The sequence below is a fragment of the Anabrus simplex genome, chromosome 7 (genome assembly GCF_040414725.1).
Source record: "Anabrus simplex isolate iqAnaSimp1 chromosome 7, ASM4041472v1, whole genome shotgun sequence".
Lineage (NCBI taxonomy): Eukaryota > Metazoa > Arthropoda > Insecta > Orthoptera > Tettigoniidae > Anabrus > Anabrus simplex.
Genome location: NC_090271.1, coordinates 335,105,243 through 335,121,526, shown reverse-complemented (window position 1 = coordinate 335,121,526; position 16,284 = coordinate 335,105,243). Strand labels below are relative to the sequence as shown.

The following is a 16,284-nucleotide window of genomic DNA, read 5'->3' as shown; positions in this document are numbered from 1 at the left end:
TTCATATAATGACTTACATACAGTAATGAAACAAATTACTCAAACACAACAAAAGAAAAGCATCAAATGTAGGTACTTAATAGATTAACTCCATGCAATAAACACATGTGGCTCAAGGAAGGAAGGAAGGAAGGAAAGAAAGAAAGAAAGAGAAAGAAAGAAAGAAAGAAAGAAAGAAAGAAAGCCTCGCCACATCATCCGTAGACCAACTTAAGGATACTGCTGCAGTTCATGAGATAGGCCAGAAACGACAAAGTTATGGCTCTAATATGCTACTCTTATGTTCTAGTTGGAAACTAGCCTTCTGCACTACGCTATCTCTTCTGTTAACATTCAGTGCTTCAGAAAATTTGTCTTCCTCATCCTCTCTTGTCCTCATTTGGCAAATGCAGCGAGACAATCAGGGTCCTAATTCATGCTATCGCCAAATCTTCCCATTCGTGCATAATAGAGACTACCAGTATGTTGCATGCTGTATAGTTCTCCTGATTAAGTTTTACCACTCACTCACTCATTCACTCACTCACTCACTCTTAGTGGTTGAGGGACTTTGTACATTGTATTGTCCAGCCACCCATTGCCTTCTGCTATGCACTACATGCCTTTTCACTCCGGCTGAGAGCTTGAACTAGTGTACAATTTCTCCACTATCGTCCTCTGTGGTACCAGGGTGTTGGTCGATCAGCACACTGGCAGGCACTAATTTCTTCTTCCCCATCATGCATGGTCTTTTCTAAAAGTCATATCCTGAAGTTTTTAGGAATGTGATACAGGTTCAAGGCTAGGAATAGAGGTCGGTCTTGATTGGTAGGGTGAAGAATCTGAGACTTCAATACTTTTCCATTGGATACTCATCTCATCATATTCACATTTGTCTTGTAGTTATCTGAAACTAATAGTTTCAACCTGTCTGATAACTGACAATATCAGATTGTACAGTTCAACATCAGACAGCCTCTTTGAAAAGAAATAGGCAATGAGAATTTTGTGAGAGATTGATATGCCACATATAATTATTAAATGAAAAGCACACAATGTGCAAAAACAATTTTTGTACAGATGGTCAACTATGCTAATGCAATTCTTATTATTGAGGTTGTCCTCATTTTGCAGTTTTGTGCATGGTATCTTTCACAGTGATCGTTGCACAGGTTACATATGCAGTTTTCGTTCGGCTGGTGAAAGTTTTTGGTTTGGCAGAATCTGTGGTGAAATCCATGAGTGGCGTAACGTGTGATTACGTGTCGTAGCTCGTATTTTGCTTGCTTCCACTCTTCCGTCATTATGGCGTCCATGGAGTAGAAGTTGGACCAAATAGCATTTCTTTTCTCGTTTAAAGTTTGGCGTGCATTCTCGTAGGGCTTGGTGTTTGGTAGACAAAACTGTTTTTTGATATAGTGAATGAAATAGTCCTCTTTGGTTAGAACATATGTTAACCTTGAAGGGGCTGACTTCCCAATGCCTAGAATTCTCTTGAGATATCGGGCCTTGACTTTTTCTATTGTCATAAAGTCGCTGAGTGTGAGTTTTTCCCAGGTGATGCTAATCCCATAGGTTGCTATTGGTGTTATGGCTGTCCTGAACAGTAGCATTGCTGTGCCCAGTGATATTTGTTGAGGTTGTTTAATGTTGTAGATGGCTTTATTGCTTTGGCTGCTCTTTCTTTGACATAGATATTGTAGGATGTTAGAGTAGTTTGGAGGGTGACTCCAAGGTACTTGAATTTCGGCACTACTTCTAGAGGTTTGTTGTGCATGGTTATTGTATTTTTAGGTGCATGTTTTCCTCCTTTCCTAAAGGTCATTCGTTTAGTTTTGTTATGGTTTATTTGCAAACCGTTTCTTTCTGCCCATGATGTGAGCCTGTTGTGAGGACCTCTTGGAGCTCTTCTGTGTGTTTTCTGAGCCTATTGCCACATCATCTGTGTAAAGTATAAGCAATGCTGAGGTATCTATGATTATTTCTGTGATGTCTGCTGACATGATGTTGAATAAAATTGGGCTGATTGGGTCACCTTGTAGGACTCCGTTTGTTTGGGTTACGTTTTTGGATAGAGTTATGTTGTCTGATATTTGGACATAGTTATATTTGAGGATATTAGTGATTATGATTGCTATCGGATGTGTAACCCCTATTAGGTAATTGAGTTTCTGGAAGAGTGTTACTCTATCAGCAAGGTCAAAAGCCTTACGATAGTCTACGAAGACTACAAAATATTTCTTTCCTGGATGCCTCAATGTATCTTGGGCTTGTTCTATTAGGTATTTTACGGCATTTAGTGTGCTTCTTCCCTTTCGGAAGCCAAATTGATTTTCTGGTATCTGGGAGTCTATTTCTATGTCACATATAAGAAAGCATAATAAACTTGTCACTGCTCTCTCTTGAAATAGACAAACTGCCAGAACTGTCTACATTTTGACTAAACTCAGCATGTGTGAAAAAAAAAGTGTGTTCAACTTCTTGTCATATAGTAACAATTGTTGCTTTATTACCATGTCATCAACGATGAGCCCATTTTTCCAGCCTCATTCATTATTTCAAAGTCTTTCTCTGACTAGATCTGTCACTCCTGCTTGGCTTGATGTGTCTCCTAGGTAACAAGTTAATGTGCTCTTAGAAGGCAACTTGGATAAGTGATTTTGCACATAAGCACAACCCTTCTGAGAAATAATTAATGATTAGCAGTTTTATGCAGTTTTCTGACCAGAAACAGAAACAGCTTGTTGTAATTTAAAATTTGATCCAGTATGAATGAGGTCTTCAGGATTGCGCTCATTGGTGTCCATTATTCTTTTTAAATTAGTCTGATACTGATTGCTGAACTCGTCCATCTTCGCTTTTTCTATTTCCATATCTGCTTACAGCTCGTCTATTTTCTGATTGGCGCGCCACAATTTCAGTCTCAAACGGTTTTGTGTTTGTCGGCTTTAAAACACATATTGGTTGTCTGTACTCCAGACTTACTAGCACTATCTGACCAGCATAAACACTGTTATCGTACACCTGATTCATCATTCATAATCGAAATTCATGTGTCTCTTCCTCTTCTTTCCAGTGTTTTGTCGTAGTTCATGTTTCTTTATTGGTCGCCTTTCTAGTGTTGATTTTGGCATCTTATGCTCAGGATAATCTTTAAATACGGAAGGAACATTTTCTTTAAATTTCCTTAATTTTAGACCGGGACGGTAATCTGCTTCAGAAAATGCAGATATACACAAAGGATGTTTTGGATTCAAAATTTGGAACAAAACTGTCCTGTGACACGTTTTTCAGCCAGGTCTGCATCACATGGAAATTCGTGAAACAAAATGCCTCTACTTTTCCCGCTCTGGATTTTGCAATATGGCACACAGCAATAAACCCCTGTGTATATAATATACTGGTATCTACAAGTGAAAAATTATACTTTAATTAGATGATTGTCAGCTTTCAATTTACAAGTAGGCCGTACATTGTTTTAACTTAATAAAAAAATTCTACAGTGTGGACTGGTTATTTTGCCGAGTCTTAATTCAATTGTGAATTGATCAAGAACTTACGCAGGCATGCAGTTGTAGATACACATGAATATTTTTACATTTTCAATTTACATGTGTATAGGCTACTATACGTACTGGTACCTTGCACTATTTCCGGATTTGTGCTAAATTCTCGTACATACCACTCTGAAGATAACTAGCACTGTAGTATTTCACACCAAACCATATGCAGTAGGTACTATTACATTATGAAACACCAGGTAGTTTCAACTTAAAATCACGGTCTCAGCATTAAGCAATAGATTCCCTGGATCCTATACACGCAGAGAGATGACATCCTGCTAGTGCTCTTGCAGGAAATACAATAACCATCACGTGTTCGCTCGAAAACACAGGAACCATGGAGGGTCGTGTAGTGCATAGCGGAAGGCGATGAGCCACTTGACTATGAGGAGGACCAGTATTTTCCTGTCTAATCCTATTGCTTCCTTCCTATTCTTCAGGGACAATTTAATACTTGAATCTATAATCCAAATTTTAAATGTAATTGCAAGTTTGGTGCCAGATCCTTTGCATTGCCTCCGTATTATATCATAACATCTTTTTTAGAAAATTATTTCATGGACATCGCCATTAACTAATAATTTTGTGATGTATGTTTTGCAGATTTTTGCTGTAAAGGTTTAAAATGTATTTCCTTCGTTGAATCTTTATGATCTTTTGTTATTGTTTCTGATGCGGTATGCTGGTGTTAATGCTCATTGTTCATTCCTTTTTTCCTCTAGGTATGCCTACCGCAGCCACCCTGTCCACACTGTGCAACTCAGTGGCTTTCCCAAGTCCTGCCCGTAAGGCATCTAGTTCAATGGGTGTTGGTGGATACCAACAGCCACTACTTAGCAACCCTGCTGGTCAGCCTCCACCAGAGGACCGTTATGCTGCCCTGAAAGATTTAGACAGCCTTATGAAAACGCAGCAGCAACATCACCATCACCATCAGCAGCAGCAGCAGCAACAGCAGCAGCAGCAGCAACAACAACAACAGCAGCACCAGCAACAACAGGTTCCCGAACCTCAAGTGACTGAATGGACTACGGGTACAGGCAACATCTTTATAAATACAGTGAAGCTTCATTTGTACAACTTTAGGTGGTATTAAGAAACACAGGACTGCTTTGCATTAGGAATTATGCTATAGAATCATGTCTATAAAGTAGAGGAGACAAGAAAAAGCTACTTTCAACTATATTTCTGCTTTATGCAAATTTAGGCTGGCAGCTATCAATAGGTTATGTTTTGTACCTCTCTTGTTTTTACCAAAAGGTACAAAAAAAAAAAAAGAAAGAAAGAAATCAAACTCCATGACGCTACAGTTGTAGTGGACCATGATCTACTAAACGAACGCGGCTCAGCTCGAAGGCCTGCAGGTTACGAGATGATGCGTGGTGGTAGCACAGCAAATCTTCTCAGCTGTAATTCTTCACTTTCTGGACCAAGGCTTGTATCTCACTGTCAGATAGATCCCCAATTGTTGTTCTCAGGTAGGCTGAACCAGATACTCTGGCAGGAATCAAACCCGAGGCCTGTGAATGAGAGGTAGGCTCATTACCTCTAGATCGTGGGGCTGCCCAGAAGGCACTAGGCATCCATATCCTGGCTATCAGATTCAGAAAGAATGTTAACAAATTTTATTATATTTTTTAAATTTGCAAAATGCCATTCTATCTTATGTTCACAACACAAAGATTTCAGGAAAACTTGGGGCATTCTTAGAATGTTTATAAACAAGTAGCAGAGTTCCACTTCCATCTGACCAGCCAGGAACTCGTTGGAAACAACTTGGCGAATGAAATGGAATTCACTGCGATGCTATCAATATCAGTGGGGCATGAGGAATGATGTTCAGGTAAGAAGAGATAACATGTGTTAGGAGGAGAAGGGTAGAGTGTGAATTGGGATTGTTCTGAAGGAATACTATAGCAAGCAACAAATTAGTGATGTTTTTGTTCTCTTTGTATTTAGGCCTTCCTCTTGACTCCCCCTTTTCTTTAACATGAATTGGATAATGAGTAGCTAAGATATTTGAACTTGACACCAGAATGTCAGTGACTCTTTAGACTCTAAGAATCGTATCCTATTTTTAACTTTATAGCAAATATAATTTTGGAATATGTGGCATTCGTGGGACTTTAGGAAGTCATAGCCCTTCAACTTCAAAAAGTGTACCATATGTATATATCTTAACATTAAGTATTTTATTAGAATAGTGGCATTCATGTTTTATTTTAGTAATGTTTTATTCTGTACAGTCGCTATTGAATAAGCAACTGCTGATGATGACCTCTAAACCAGTACTGTCTTTTAATGTAAACAATTTTAGACACCTTGTAAAATAAAGTATTGATTAGGTGGAAAACTCTCATCCTTCATACTTGTGTGCAATTCAGTTCAGTACAACCACATACGAATACAGACTTGCTCCGAAAATGCATGAACACGTTACCAAAGGAACCTGAAAATGGAACCACCATGGGATAATACGTTGTATAATCATATAAACAAATACATTCGGAAAAGAAGAGATCCAGTATAAAAATTGACCCAGACTAGGTCGGCGTGTCAAGGCACGCGACGTGTATCATGGATTCATGATTGATTCGAACACCACAGATACAATGCTGGACCGCTGCAATAATAGGCAAGGCAGATCCAAATATAATCGTAGCAGTCGTCCGACTCGTTGGCTGAACGGTCAGCGTACTGGCCTTCGGTTCAGAGGGTCCGGGTTCGATTCCCGGCCGGGTCGGGGATTTTAACCTTAATTGGTTAATTCCAACGGCACGGGGGCTGGGTGTATGTGTTGTCTTCATCATTATTTCATCCTCATCATAACACGCAGGTCGCCTACCGGAGTCAAATAGAAAGACCTGTACCTGGCAAGCCGAACCCGTCCTGGGATATCCCGGCACTAAAAGCCATACGACATTTCATTTCATCGTAGCAGTCATAACTTTCTTCGACCTGCTACCCAGAACATCCAAATTGCCTCATGTGGACAAACATGGATTATACCCCTTAGCATCAAATCATACACAGGGGTAGCCACTAACCTTACTTTTGGAAGCCGCAAAGTTAGGAGACAAAAAATTGGGAACATGTTTATAAAATGGTTTATAAAATGAAGACACGTTTTTCATTTTATAACAAATGAAGGAACATTTATTTTCAACACTACACCGAATATTATTTTTCAGGCACACATCAAGGAATGAGATTTTACTTTTGAGAAGTGCTTTTTTGAGTGTTCATTTTTGCTGGTAGTTTTTTTAAATCTGGCTGATAATTGGTAAGCGCAGTTCGCACAAGTTCACTTAAATGTTCATCACTTAGTTCAGATCGATATTTAGATTTAATGAATTTAATCGTTGAGTACAGTGATTCACACACATAAGTAGTCAAAGATTGAGATTAATCTTTTGGCACACTTTTTTTTTTTAGTGTGTATTTTTCTTCTGGAACATTCTTCCAAAATTCTATGGTAGAAATGCCACTTTGAGTCATTTTAGTCCATTCTCTTGCAGTTCTTGTAGCTCCAACTCTACAGCTGTTGTATCCTTTGTTATTGGTGATGAAACAGGACAACCATCGTCCACAACATCAACAGAGAAGGATTTTCCAGCAATGAAAATGAAGGTTTAAGTGATCTCAAATTATTAAATCTGCCATTGATTTCTTCAGCAAGTCCAGACATTTTACTCGTGTAATCTTCAGTTTCCACCTGAACGTCAGGAAGGCGTTCAGTAATTTTCTTCAAACATTTGAATTGAGAAAATATTTCAGTCTGAAGGTCTTTCCCAAAAGGCTTCAACTTGCTATGAAAGCTAAATACAGCCTGGGCCAATTAAGACATGTCTTTACAAGGAAGATATTGCTTTGAACGGGAGTGTGTGTCAGTGAGCCAGTGTCGTTAGGTGAAGCCAGTCGCGTTCACGTATAGGCAGTGGCGAGTGTCGATACTACCTACACATGAACGCGACTGACTTCATCTTACTACACCGGCTCACTGACACACTCTCCCGCTCAAAGCACTGTCTTCCTTGTAATGATATATTTAGCGTTTTTAAATGCTGGACCACATATGTAAAAAAAGCCAAATCTGACAACCACTGGGGGTCATTAAGTTCAGGGAATGATTTTCCTCCCATAAACTGTTTGATTGGATCAAGTAATTAAAAAAATCTGTCAAGAACATTGCTTACTGATAGCCATCTTACTAAGCAGTACTAAGATACCTCATCAGAAAGCTCATCATTGTTCATATCTTGTATAAAAATTTGAACTGTCAGTGTGTTTTGGTACATGAGCGAATACAGTTCACAATTCTTAGAATTACCTGCATAATATGCGGGTACTGAAAATATTTTGCTGCTAAATGTTCTCTGTGAATAATACAATGTACAGGTAGGAAATCAGGAAATGATGTGTCAGCACTTAACAGCCCAATAAGCCCTTGTTTAGTGCCAGTCATAGATGGTGCACCATCGGTAGCAATGCTGACAATATTATCGATAGGCACTGAGTTTTTCTGTAAAACACCATCCGGGCTTCTTTAATGTCATAAACATGAGTAGTATCCTTCAAAGTAACCGGGTTTAAAATTCTTCCACCACCTGCAAGTCCTTTGACACATACCTCACAAATATAGGTAGTTGTGGTTTACCTTTCATATCAGTAGACTCGTCCGGAGCCAGACTTACTGCTGAGCACTCGCTGACATATTTTGTAAATTATTTAAAATATCCGCACTGATAACAGAAACTCGCCCCTCTATTGTGTGTCTAGCAGCGGACATTCCGTTGATCAGTTTCTGCAGTTTTTATTTTTGGGTTCTAAAACAGAAATAACTTGTGCCATGTTGTTCTTAATAAACTCCCCCTCTATGTAAGGTTTCTTTTGCTTGTGCAATATTAACCCTTTCCGGCCCTTAGCGCCCGACTGTTCATTTAGCCTTCCGGTCCTTGGCGCCCGAAAGCGCCCGGCTGCATTATCTGCATTCGTCTGCGATCTGTGCGATAGTTTTTTATTTTTCTCATCAGTGAAGTGTTGATAAGGCATTTATGAACACGCAGTGCAATCTACAAGTCTTAGAAAATAAAGGAAGAGAGATAATCTGTCTTGACGTTGCCTAGGCAACGGTCTTGAACTTCCGCGAGCGCGGGTCAGCTGTTTCGTTCGTGAACATGGCGGGATTGAATATCGCGTATATTGAAACTGAGCTGAATATGGGCGAAAAAAGTGACACAAAATCCTTGAGTAGGGGTGCAGGTGAATGTTTAATGAGTGAATAATATATCAACGAAGATAATTTTAGTGATAACAGTGATATGAATGAAAACGAATCGGACCTGATGGCGATGCCACGGCAGTTCAGGTAACACAAATATTACGTTTCGTTACTCCGAATGATTAAATGGATGATGTTGAACCTGCGCATAATTCGGAAAGAGTATTAGAGGAAAGAGATTTTTCTTACGTATGTTAGGAGGAGAAAAATTATTCAGTGACATAGCCTATTGCGCATATAACAATGCAGCCTTCAAACAGTCGCATTCCGGTAAGATAAAAACAGAATGGGAAGACACTTGCCCAGATAAAATAAAATCTTATATATATGGGTATCATTCCACTTCCAAGATCACGTGATTATTGGTTTTGAGGGATTCAGACAACGTGGGAATGTGACAAATGCAGACTGTCTCTGTGTCGAGTATCACGAGGAGGGGGGGGGGGGGGGGGTGAAAAACACATGACTCAATAAACAGAGAAATGGATGTGATGGTATATTTTCTAATGTTATTGAAAATTTGAATTCATTGTGATGAATAGTTTTTACTGTATTTAACTTTCTCTGAAACAATACGGTCTGTTTCGGTTTTTGCTAAATAATAGGTTGAAACCTGGGGATAAGCGGAGTGAAAATGCGGGCGGGAAAGGGTTAAAAGCCAAGATGAAGCCAGCTTCGGTTGTCAAATCTGCTTCCTTGGTAAAAATTGACATAACCCCACTCTGAACATGAAGTTTTTCCTTTAGTGATTTCAGTTTGGTTTTCCTTAACTGAGAACCAACAGGAAAATCTTTGTTGAAACCGCTGTGGTTAGTGTCACGATGGCGTTTTAGATTACTGGTCTTGAACTGTGACGAAGTTATTTGACACAAAAGACACATTGGCTTACCGTTTCTTTCTACAAAAACGAATTCTTCCTCCCAGTTAGTATTAACAGTTCGATTCTCCTCTTCATATTTACACTTCTTAGACAGCATCGCAACTGTTCGACAACCAAGCCACAACTGTACTGAAACAGCACACAACTGCACGCAGAAAAGTATCGACACTCGCTACTGCCTATACGTGAACGCGACTGGCTTCACCTCACGACACTGACTCACTGACGCACACTCCCGCTCAAAGCACTATCAAATGGAAGGCGCCGGAACTATCTTCACCTCCCATGTCTTATACCACTGACCTACAGCGCTAATAACGTTAAGCTGCACATCACTGCTACTGACTGCCGCCAGCCGCGAGATGTCGTTAGATTCCATTAATTATATAATTTAATTTTACTCTAAGGTTGGTGTTAAGAGACGCACAAGACTGACTCAAGAGCCGCATGCCGCTCGCGAGCCTCGTTGTGGCCAGCCCTGCAATATGCCAATGCTCAACCCTGATTCAAAACGACGAGAAAACAGAAGGTCATGGTCTCAAAACCCGCAAACACATAGACCCAAACAAACGGATAGGTAGAAACCACTCTCCGCTCTTGCGCGTGTGCACACAAACTAAAGAAAAATATTAAAACACACACATAATAAATTAACTAAGAACCCGCAAAGACAGGTAATAAAAGACTAACAAAATGCAATCACATAGAACCGTTCTTGTAACTATGGCACATGAAATAAAATAAAATGAAATACCTCAGAGCAGCACATCCGTAATCTCAAAAATATTTACGTCAATCAGAATAATGACTCCCAGCAGAGAGCCGAGCATTGAAATAAGTAAATCCAAGATAGGAGCAATTCGTAGATCAAGAAGCACATTTTAAATCCCAGTTTGCTCATCATTTTCGATCCCTCCATTGTTGGTTTCACGAGCAGACCAACTTACTCGGGAAAGGAGATACAGACCGAATCACAACACAGATGGCTAGAGCGCCATCTTCAAGGAGAAACTACAAGTTTCACGTCACATTTTGGTAATGTTATCGCTAATGGCGACAACGACAGTCAAGGAGAAGTAAAAATAAAGGAAGTGCATCACCAAGGCAGGCTTGGTTCGGCACACCTTCCCTACACACCTCGGAAAATGAGACCTTTCCTGGTGATCAGTCAGGAGAGCTCATTTTACCACAGGATGTCACTTAAATCTAAGCGCGTGCGCTTATTCCCCCAAAACCTAATAACTAAACTTAATCTAGGTACAATGGTTCAACATTAAAAACTTCATATCTGGTCCGTATTGAAAGGAGATAACTTACAATAGAGGGAAATTTGATTGATCCACCTTTTTTTCAATACAATATGTTGTTAATATGATTACAACACTTTTATTCAGTACCGGTTTCAGTGTCTATAGACACCATCATTAGCTGAAACAGGCCTTATGAACAAAGATATAAAAGTATGTAGTACATATAATAGACCCTTAGTAATAAGTGACATTGATAGGATGAAGTAAAAATACAATGCTTAAAAGAATATAAACAAGTTATGTGCATACTGCATACTACGTCAGTTTTTGGATGTCCACGTTTTATTTTTACCCAGTGTTTAGCACTGCTACGCTTGATACTTTTTAACCATGCCACAGTGATCAAGTCTTTAAACATTTGTTAATATCTTCACTTTCATTTTATACTTTGACCAACAAGCACATAACTTGTTTATATTCTTTTAAGCATTGTATTTTTACTTCATCCTATCAATGTCACTTATTACTAAGGGTCTATTATATGTACTACATACTTGTATATTTTTGTTCATACGACCTGTTTCAACTGATGATGGTGTCCATAGACACCAAAACCGTTACTGAATAAAAATGTTGTAATCATATTAACCAACATATTGTATTGAAAAAAAGGTGGATCAATCAAATGTCCTTATATTGTATGTTGTAAGTACTTTTCTAGTACATTCAGGTGTCGGGAGGGCTCTGAAAGATATCCAATATTCCACTTCAAGGAGAGTGGATCGTTGAGGACTCTGCCCAGGAATAGTTCGGCAGGAGTGAACCGGCTGGATTTGTGTTCTGAAGTGTTGAATCCCAGGCTGAAAAATGAAAGGTAACAATCCCAGAGGGATTGTGTGTATTATAGTGAAAAGCAGACAAGCTTGTTTTTAAATTACGATGGATCCTCTCAACAAGGTTCGGCTGAGGGTGATGGGGACCGAGGCGAACATGACAGACCCCCATGAAAAGCAAAAATTGTGAAAATTCGCGCTGGTGAAAACAGAGGAATTATCAGAGACCAGTACCCTAGGTTGGCCAAAGATGCCGAAAATATGTTTGGACAGCAATTTTACAGTAATGCTGGAATTGATCTTGCGAACACGGATCAGCCAGACGAATTTAGAGAAACCATCAATAACTGATAGAATTCCAATGTTGCCATTTCAATATTTTGTTAAGCGTCTGAAGAAGTCAATAATTTCTCTCCTGGAGAATTGGCAACGTCGGCAGACCTGACTATTCTGGGCAGGTTTGCATTTTTGACAGATGTCACATGATCTGACTTATTCGGAGACATCTTTTTTTCGAGTTTGGCCAGTAATAGATAGGGGACAATTTTGTTAAAGGTCTTTAGTTAGCCAAGATGAGCGCCTGAATAGCAATTGTGGTAATAATTTAAAATCATGGGCCTTAAATTCAGAGGGAGGATTACTATTATACAGAAGTCCCTGTTTCAATTCAAAGGACTCACAACCCGGTTCCTTCCTAGAAAGTATGTCAGTCAGACGGACACATTAGTCTTCCTTTTGAAACTCGGACAGATCAGTGAAACCATGACGAATAGAAGAACCCAGTGTGATGACTCGAGTTCAAGCGCACCCCTCCAGGCAGCGCTAGAGTATGGTAGGTCCACAGTACCGGATCAGCTGGTATTAGGAATGGTGATACAGGAAACGTATTACTCCGTAACTGATAAGTACATACACTTAATTTTTTTTTTTTAATTAGAGATTACAATTAAAATACCACGGCAGAGAACAATGGAAAAATATCATTCATGGAAATAAGAGCTACGAGCTTCATCACATGTTGCGAAAAGCACAAGTTACTCGAGTGTACATATACATAAATAACACAACTCCCAGCATATTAAAACAAACATCCATGAACTATTTAAAGGTAATACTCTACTTGCCAACTCAGTTTGTCGGTTACAGGACTTTCGAAAGCTTGCGTGAAGATTTGGACGGATGTTCAAAATTGTAAATCTCGCCGGATTTCTTTCATTCTGAAGAAAAATCGGCACTTCAGGTAATGATAAACAAGTCTGGGGATTATATCCATAAAATGTTGAAGACAACAGCCAGCTCCTGAAGAATCAACTGAAATTTTGTCTATAGTATCGATACAATCAAAAAATATTTCGCTCCACATCGATTTTGAATTCAGTGTGTTTTTCACTAATTACTTTCTTGGGCTGGAAAAGAATGGAAAGGACTGTCATGCATACTTTTCGAAGGGTGTGTTAAAAACACTTCATTATTGCTTGAACCGTAGTCTTTTATTTCGCAGAGAACTGAAAATGTACTTTGATTATTATGTACAGAATGGGCACAGGGCGAACACTTTACAAATTTAGAAGAGTGATTAACAACTTACACAGCCAAATGGTACACTAAACACTTCTCAATCGAAGAGTTTTGAACTGCGCTATCAAATTCAGGTACAGAGCTTTCCCAGTCTTTGATATTTACTGCGTCTTGAACCACAATTTTTTGCTTAATGGAAGTTTCCACTGATTGTTTCACTGTCTCATTATGCATTTCCACATTCCGGTCTAACATATGCATCTGATTAACATACGAAGTCATGATCATCTCCCGTTTAGGTTCGCAATTTCCTCCTACATTTAAAGCCTGCTTTATAGGGACGTAGACACATTGAAGAAGATGAAAATGAAGGAAATCTATTGTCGATGGATGATCATCTCAAAAAATCAAATCAAAATCTCTTTATTTGCAAATGAGGTGTCTACCTCGGTGGCAAATGGTACACTAAAATACATTATTGTCAAGCACTAAATATTAAATTAACAAGAGAAGAAAATTTTTCCAATAATACAATATTATACAATTTACGCTAACAATGTTTTCTATTAAACACACAGCTCATCCTTAATAAATTTATATTGTTTACAAAATTCTAATTATAATATCTCCTGTACTACTTACAAATATAGTCAACTGATATACAGTATGTGGAATTGCTTCAAATGATACTATAAAACTGGTATAACATTAATATTTACGTTGCATTTATTTATTTACTATTTACTTTTTTTTTTTTTTTACCCGTTCTGGATCCTAAGTAGCATAACGACCTGCTGCGTCTTAACCAGAGCCCCTTTTGCCACCACTTTTCAGAGTTCCTGAAGGGCCTTCACAGCTACCGTAGCGGTCCCAGGGCCCTCGAAGTCCCCACTGTACTTCACCCCTACAGGCAGTCCCCTACTTTGGCTGTCCAAACTCCTTAGACCAGGGGATGGAATTAATTTATTCACACACATTTTTTTATTTACAATAACCTGCACCGGTCGAATGCCCTCTAACACTTCATTTATTTTCTCTGTTGCTGTTTATTCTCTTCTTGAATATCTGTACAGATTTTGGAAAAGGATCAAACACTACCCCTGGTAAACTGTTCCACTCCTTCACACCGTTCCCAATGAATGAAAATTTACCCCAATCGCTTCTGCTAAAATTCCTTCTAATTTTATATTTGTGGTCAGTCCTGCCGATATAATTATTTACCAACTGAAGCCTCTCACGGATATCTCCCCATGCTTCTTCTCCTGTATAGGCTCTATATAATCCTGTAAGTCTAGTTTTCTCTCTTCTCTTACTTAAAGTTTCCCACCCAAGTTCATTTAACATTTCTGATACACTACTCTTTCTCCTGAAATCCCCTGTTACAAATCTTGCTGCTTTCCTCTGCACACTATCTATTTCTTTTATTAGGTATTCTTGGTGAGGATCCCAAACACTGTTTGAATATTCCAATAATGGACGAACCATACTCAAGTAACTTTTTTCTTTTAATTCTTTGTTGCATCCTTTAAGTAGCCTCATTATGACATGTAATGATCCGTATGCTTTCCCAACAATGTCATCAATATGACCCTTCCAGTGCAAATTACTTTCAAATCTCACACCTAAGTATTTGCACTTGCCATCTTTTGGGATAACTACCTCATTCAAAGTATATTCAAATTCAGTTTTAAAGCTCCTGTTTGTAAAAGTTGTAACAGTTGATTTGCCTCCATTAACCTTCATAATATTTTCTTCAACCCATTGTTGGATACTTTCAAGGTCCCTTTGTAATTCTGAACAATCCTCAATGTTGTTTATTTCTCTATAAACAATTATGTCATCTACATACAATCTTATTTTTGATGTTATATTGTTCCCTAAATCATTTGCGTATATTAAGAAAAGTAACGGACCGATTATACTACCCTGTGCAATTCCCTTCCAAACTTTCTCTTCCTGCGATACATTATTTCCTACTTTGACTTTCTGAACCCTTGAATTTAGAAATGCTTTTATCCAACGTGTAACCCTTACGTCCAATCCTATTCCCTCCAATTTCTTTAATAATATTCCATGTTCCACTCTATCAAAGGCTTTGGAAAGATCTATGGCTATGCAATCTAACTGACCTCCTGAATCCAACTGATCTGATATGTCCTGCTGAAATCCCACCAGTTGTGCCTCACAAGAAAATTTCTTTCTAAATCCATACTGGCTCCTCATGAACCAATTTTTATCATCACATATCCCTCTGATATACTTCGATATTAAACTCTCCAGAATTTTACAAACTATACTGGTCAGGCTGATTGGTCTGTAGTTCTCTGGTTTCCTTTTATCACCCTTTCCTTTATAAATTGGTATTATTATAGATTCCTTCCATTCCTTTGGTATTACACTATTATTTATGACATAGTCAAAGAGACATTTTAAATAAGGCACTATGTACCACCCCATTGTCTTTAATACCTCCCCAGTAATTTTATCACTTCCTGCAGCTTTTCCTTGCTGAAGCACTTGGATTTCTCTGAAAATATCTTCATTTGTGAATGAGAAGCTTCTTGTTTCCCTCTGTCTCTCTCCCTCTCTATCTTCTGTTTTGGTTTCCAACTCATCTGAAATGAAAGAACGCATAATTCCGAAGTGCCGTTCCAAGGGACCCGGGGTGAGCTTTCCTGTTAACACACACTTATAACCCCTTTCCCAAAGCCATTCTTCACACATTTCCAAAGTACTCTGTAGGGTTACCATCAGTGATTCCAAGGTTCTGTTGGAGACAAAGGTGTTGTTAGTTGATCTCACAGTTTGAAGAAAATTAACAAGAGCTGTATGAGAAGGTGAACCTCCACGAAGAGCCTGAGAATGGATGAATGCATTTAGTGCATCAGCAACAATATTTATATAACTGGTAAATGTTTCTGTGTCCTCACTAATCCTGCCAGTCCCATTTCTTGATAAAATTTCATACCTTTGGCAACAC

At 38.7% G+C, this 16,284-nt stretch overlaps 1 protein-coding gene across 2 annotated transcripts in view; it reads left to right on the top strand.

Annotated features, from left to right (window-relative positions):
* Positions 1–16,284, top strand: part of LOC136877156 (arf-GAP domain and FG repeat-containing protein 1) — a 272,539-nt gene that overhangs the window by 119,203 nt on the left and 137,052 nt on the right. For both annotated transcript variants that reach the window (XM_067150965.2, XM_067150964.2), the window contains exon 6: positions 4,265–4,576. In XM_067150965.2, the coding sequence (XP_067007066.2) occupies positions 4,265–4,576 (312 nt within the window). The remainder of the gene's footprint in view (positions 1–4,264; positions 4,577–16,284) is intronic.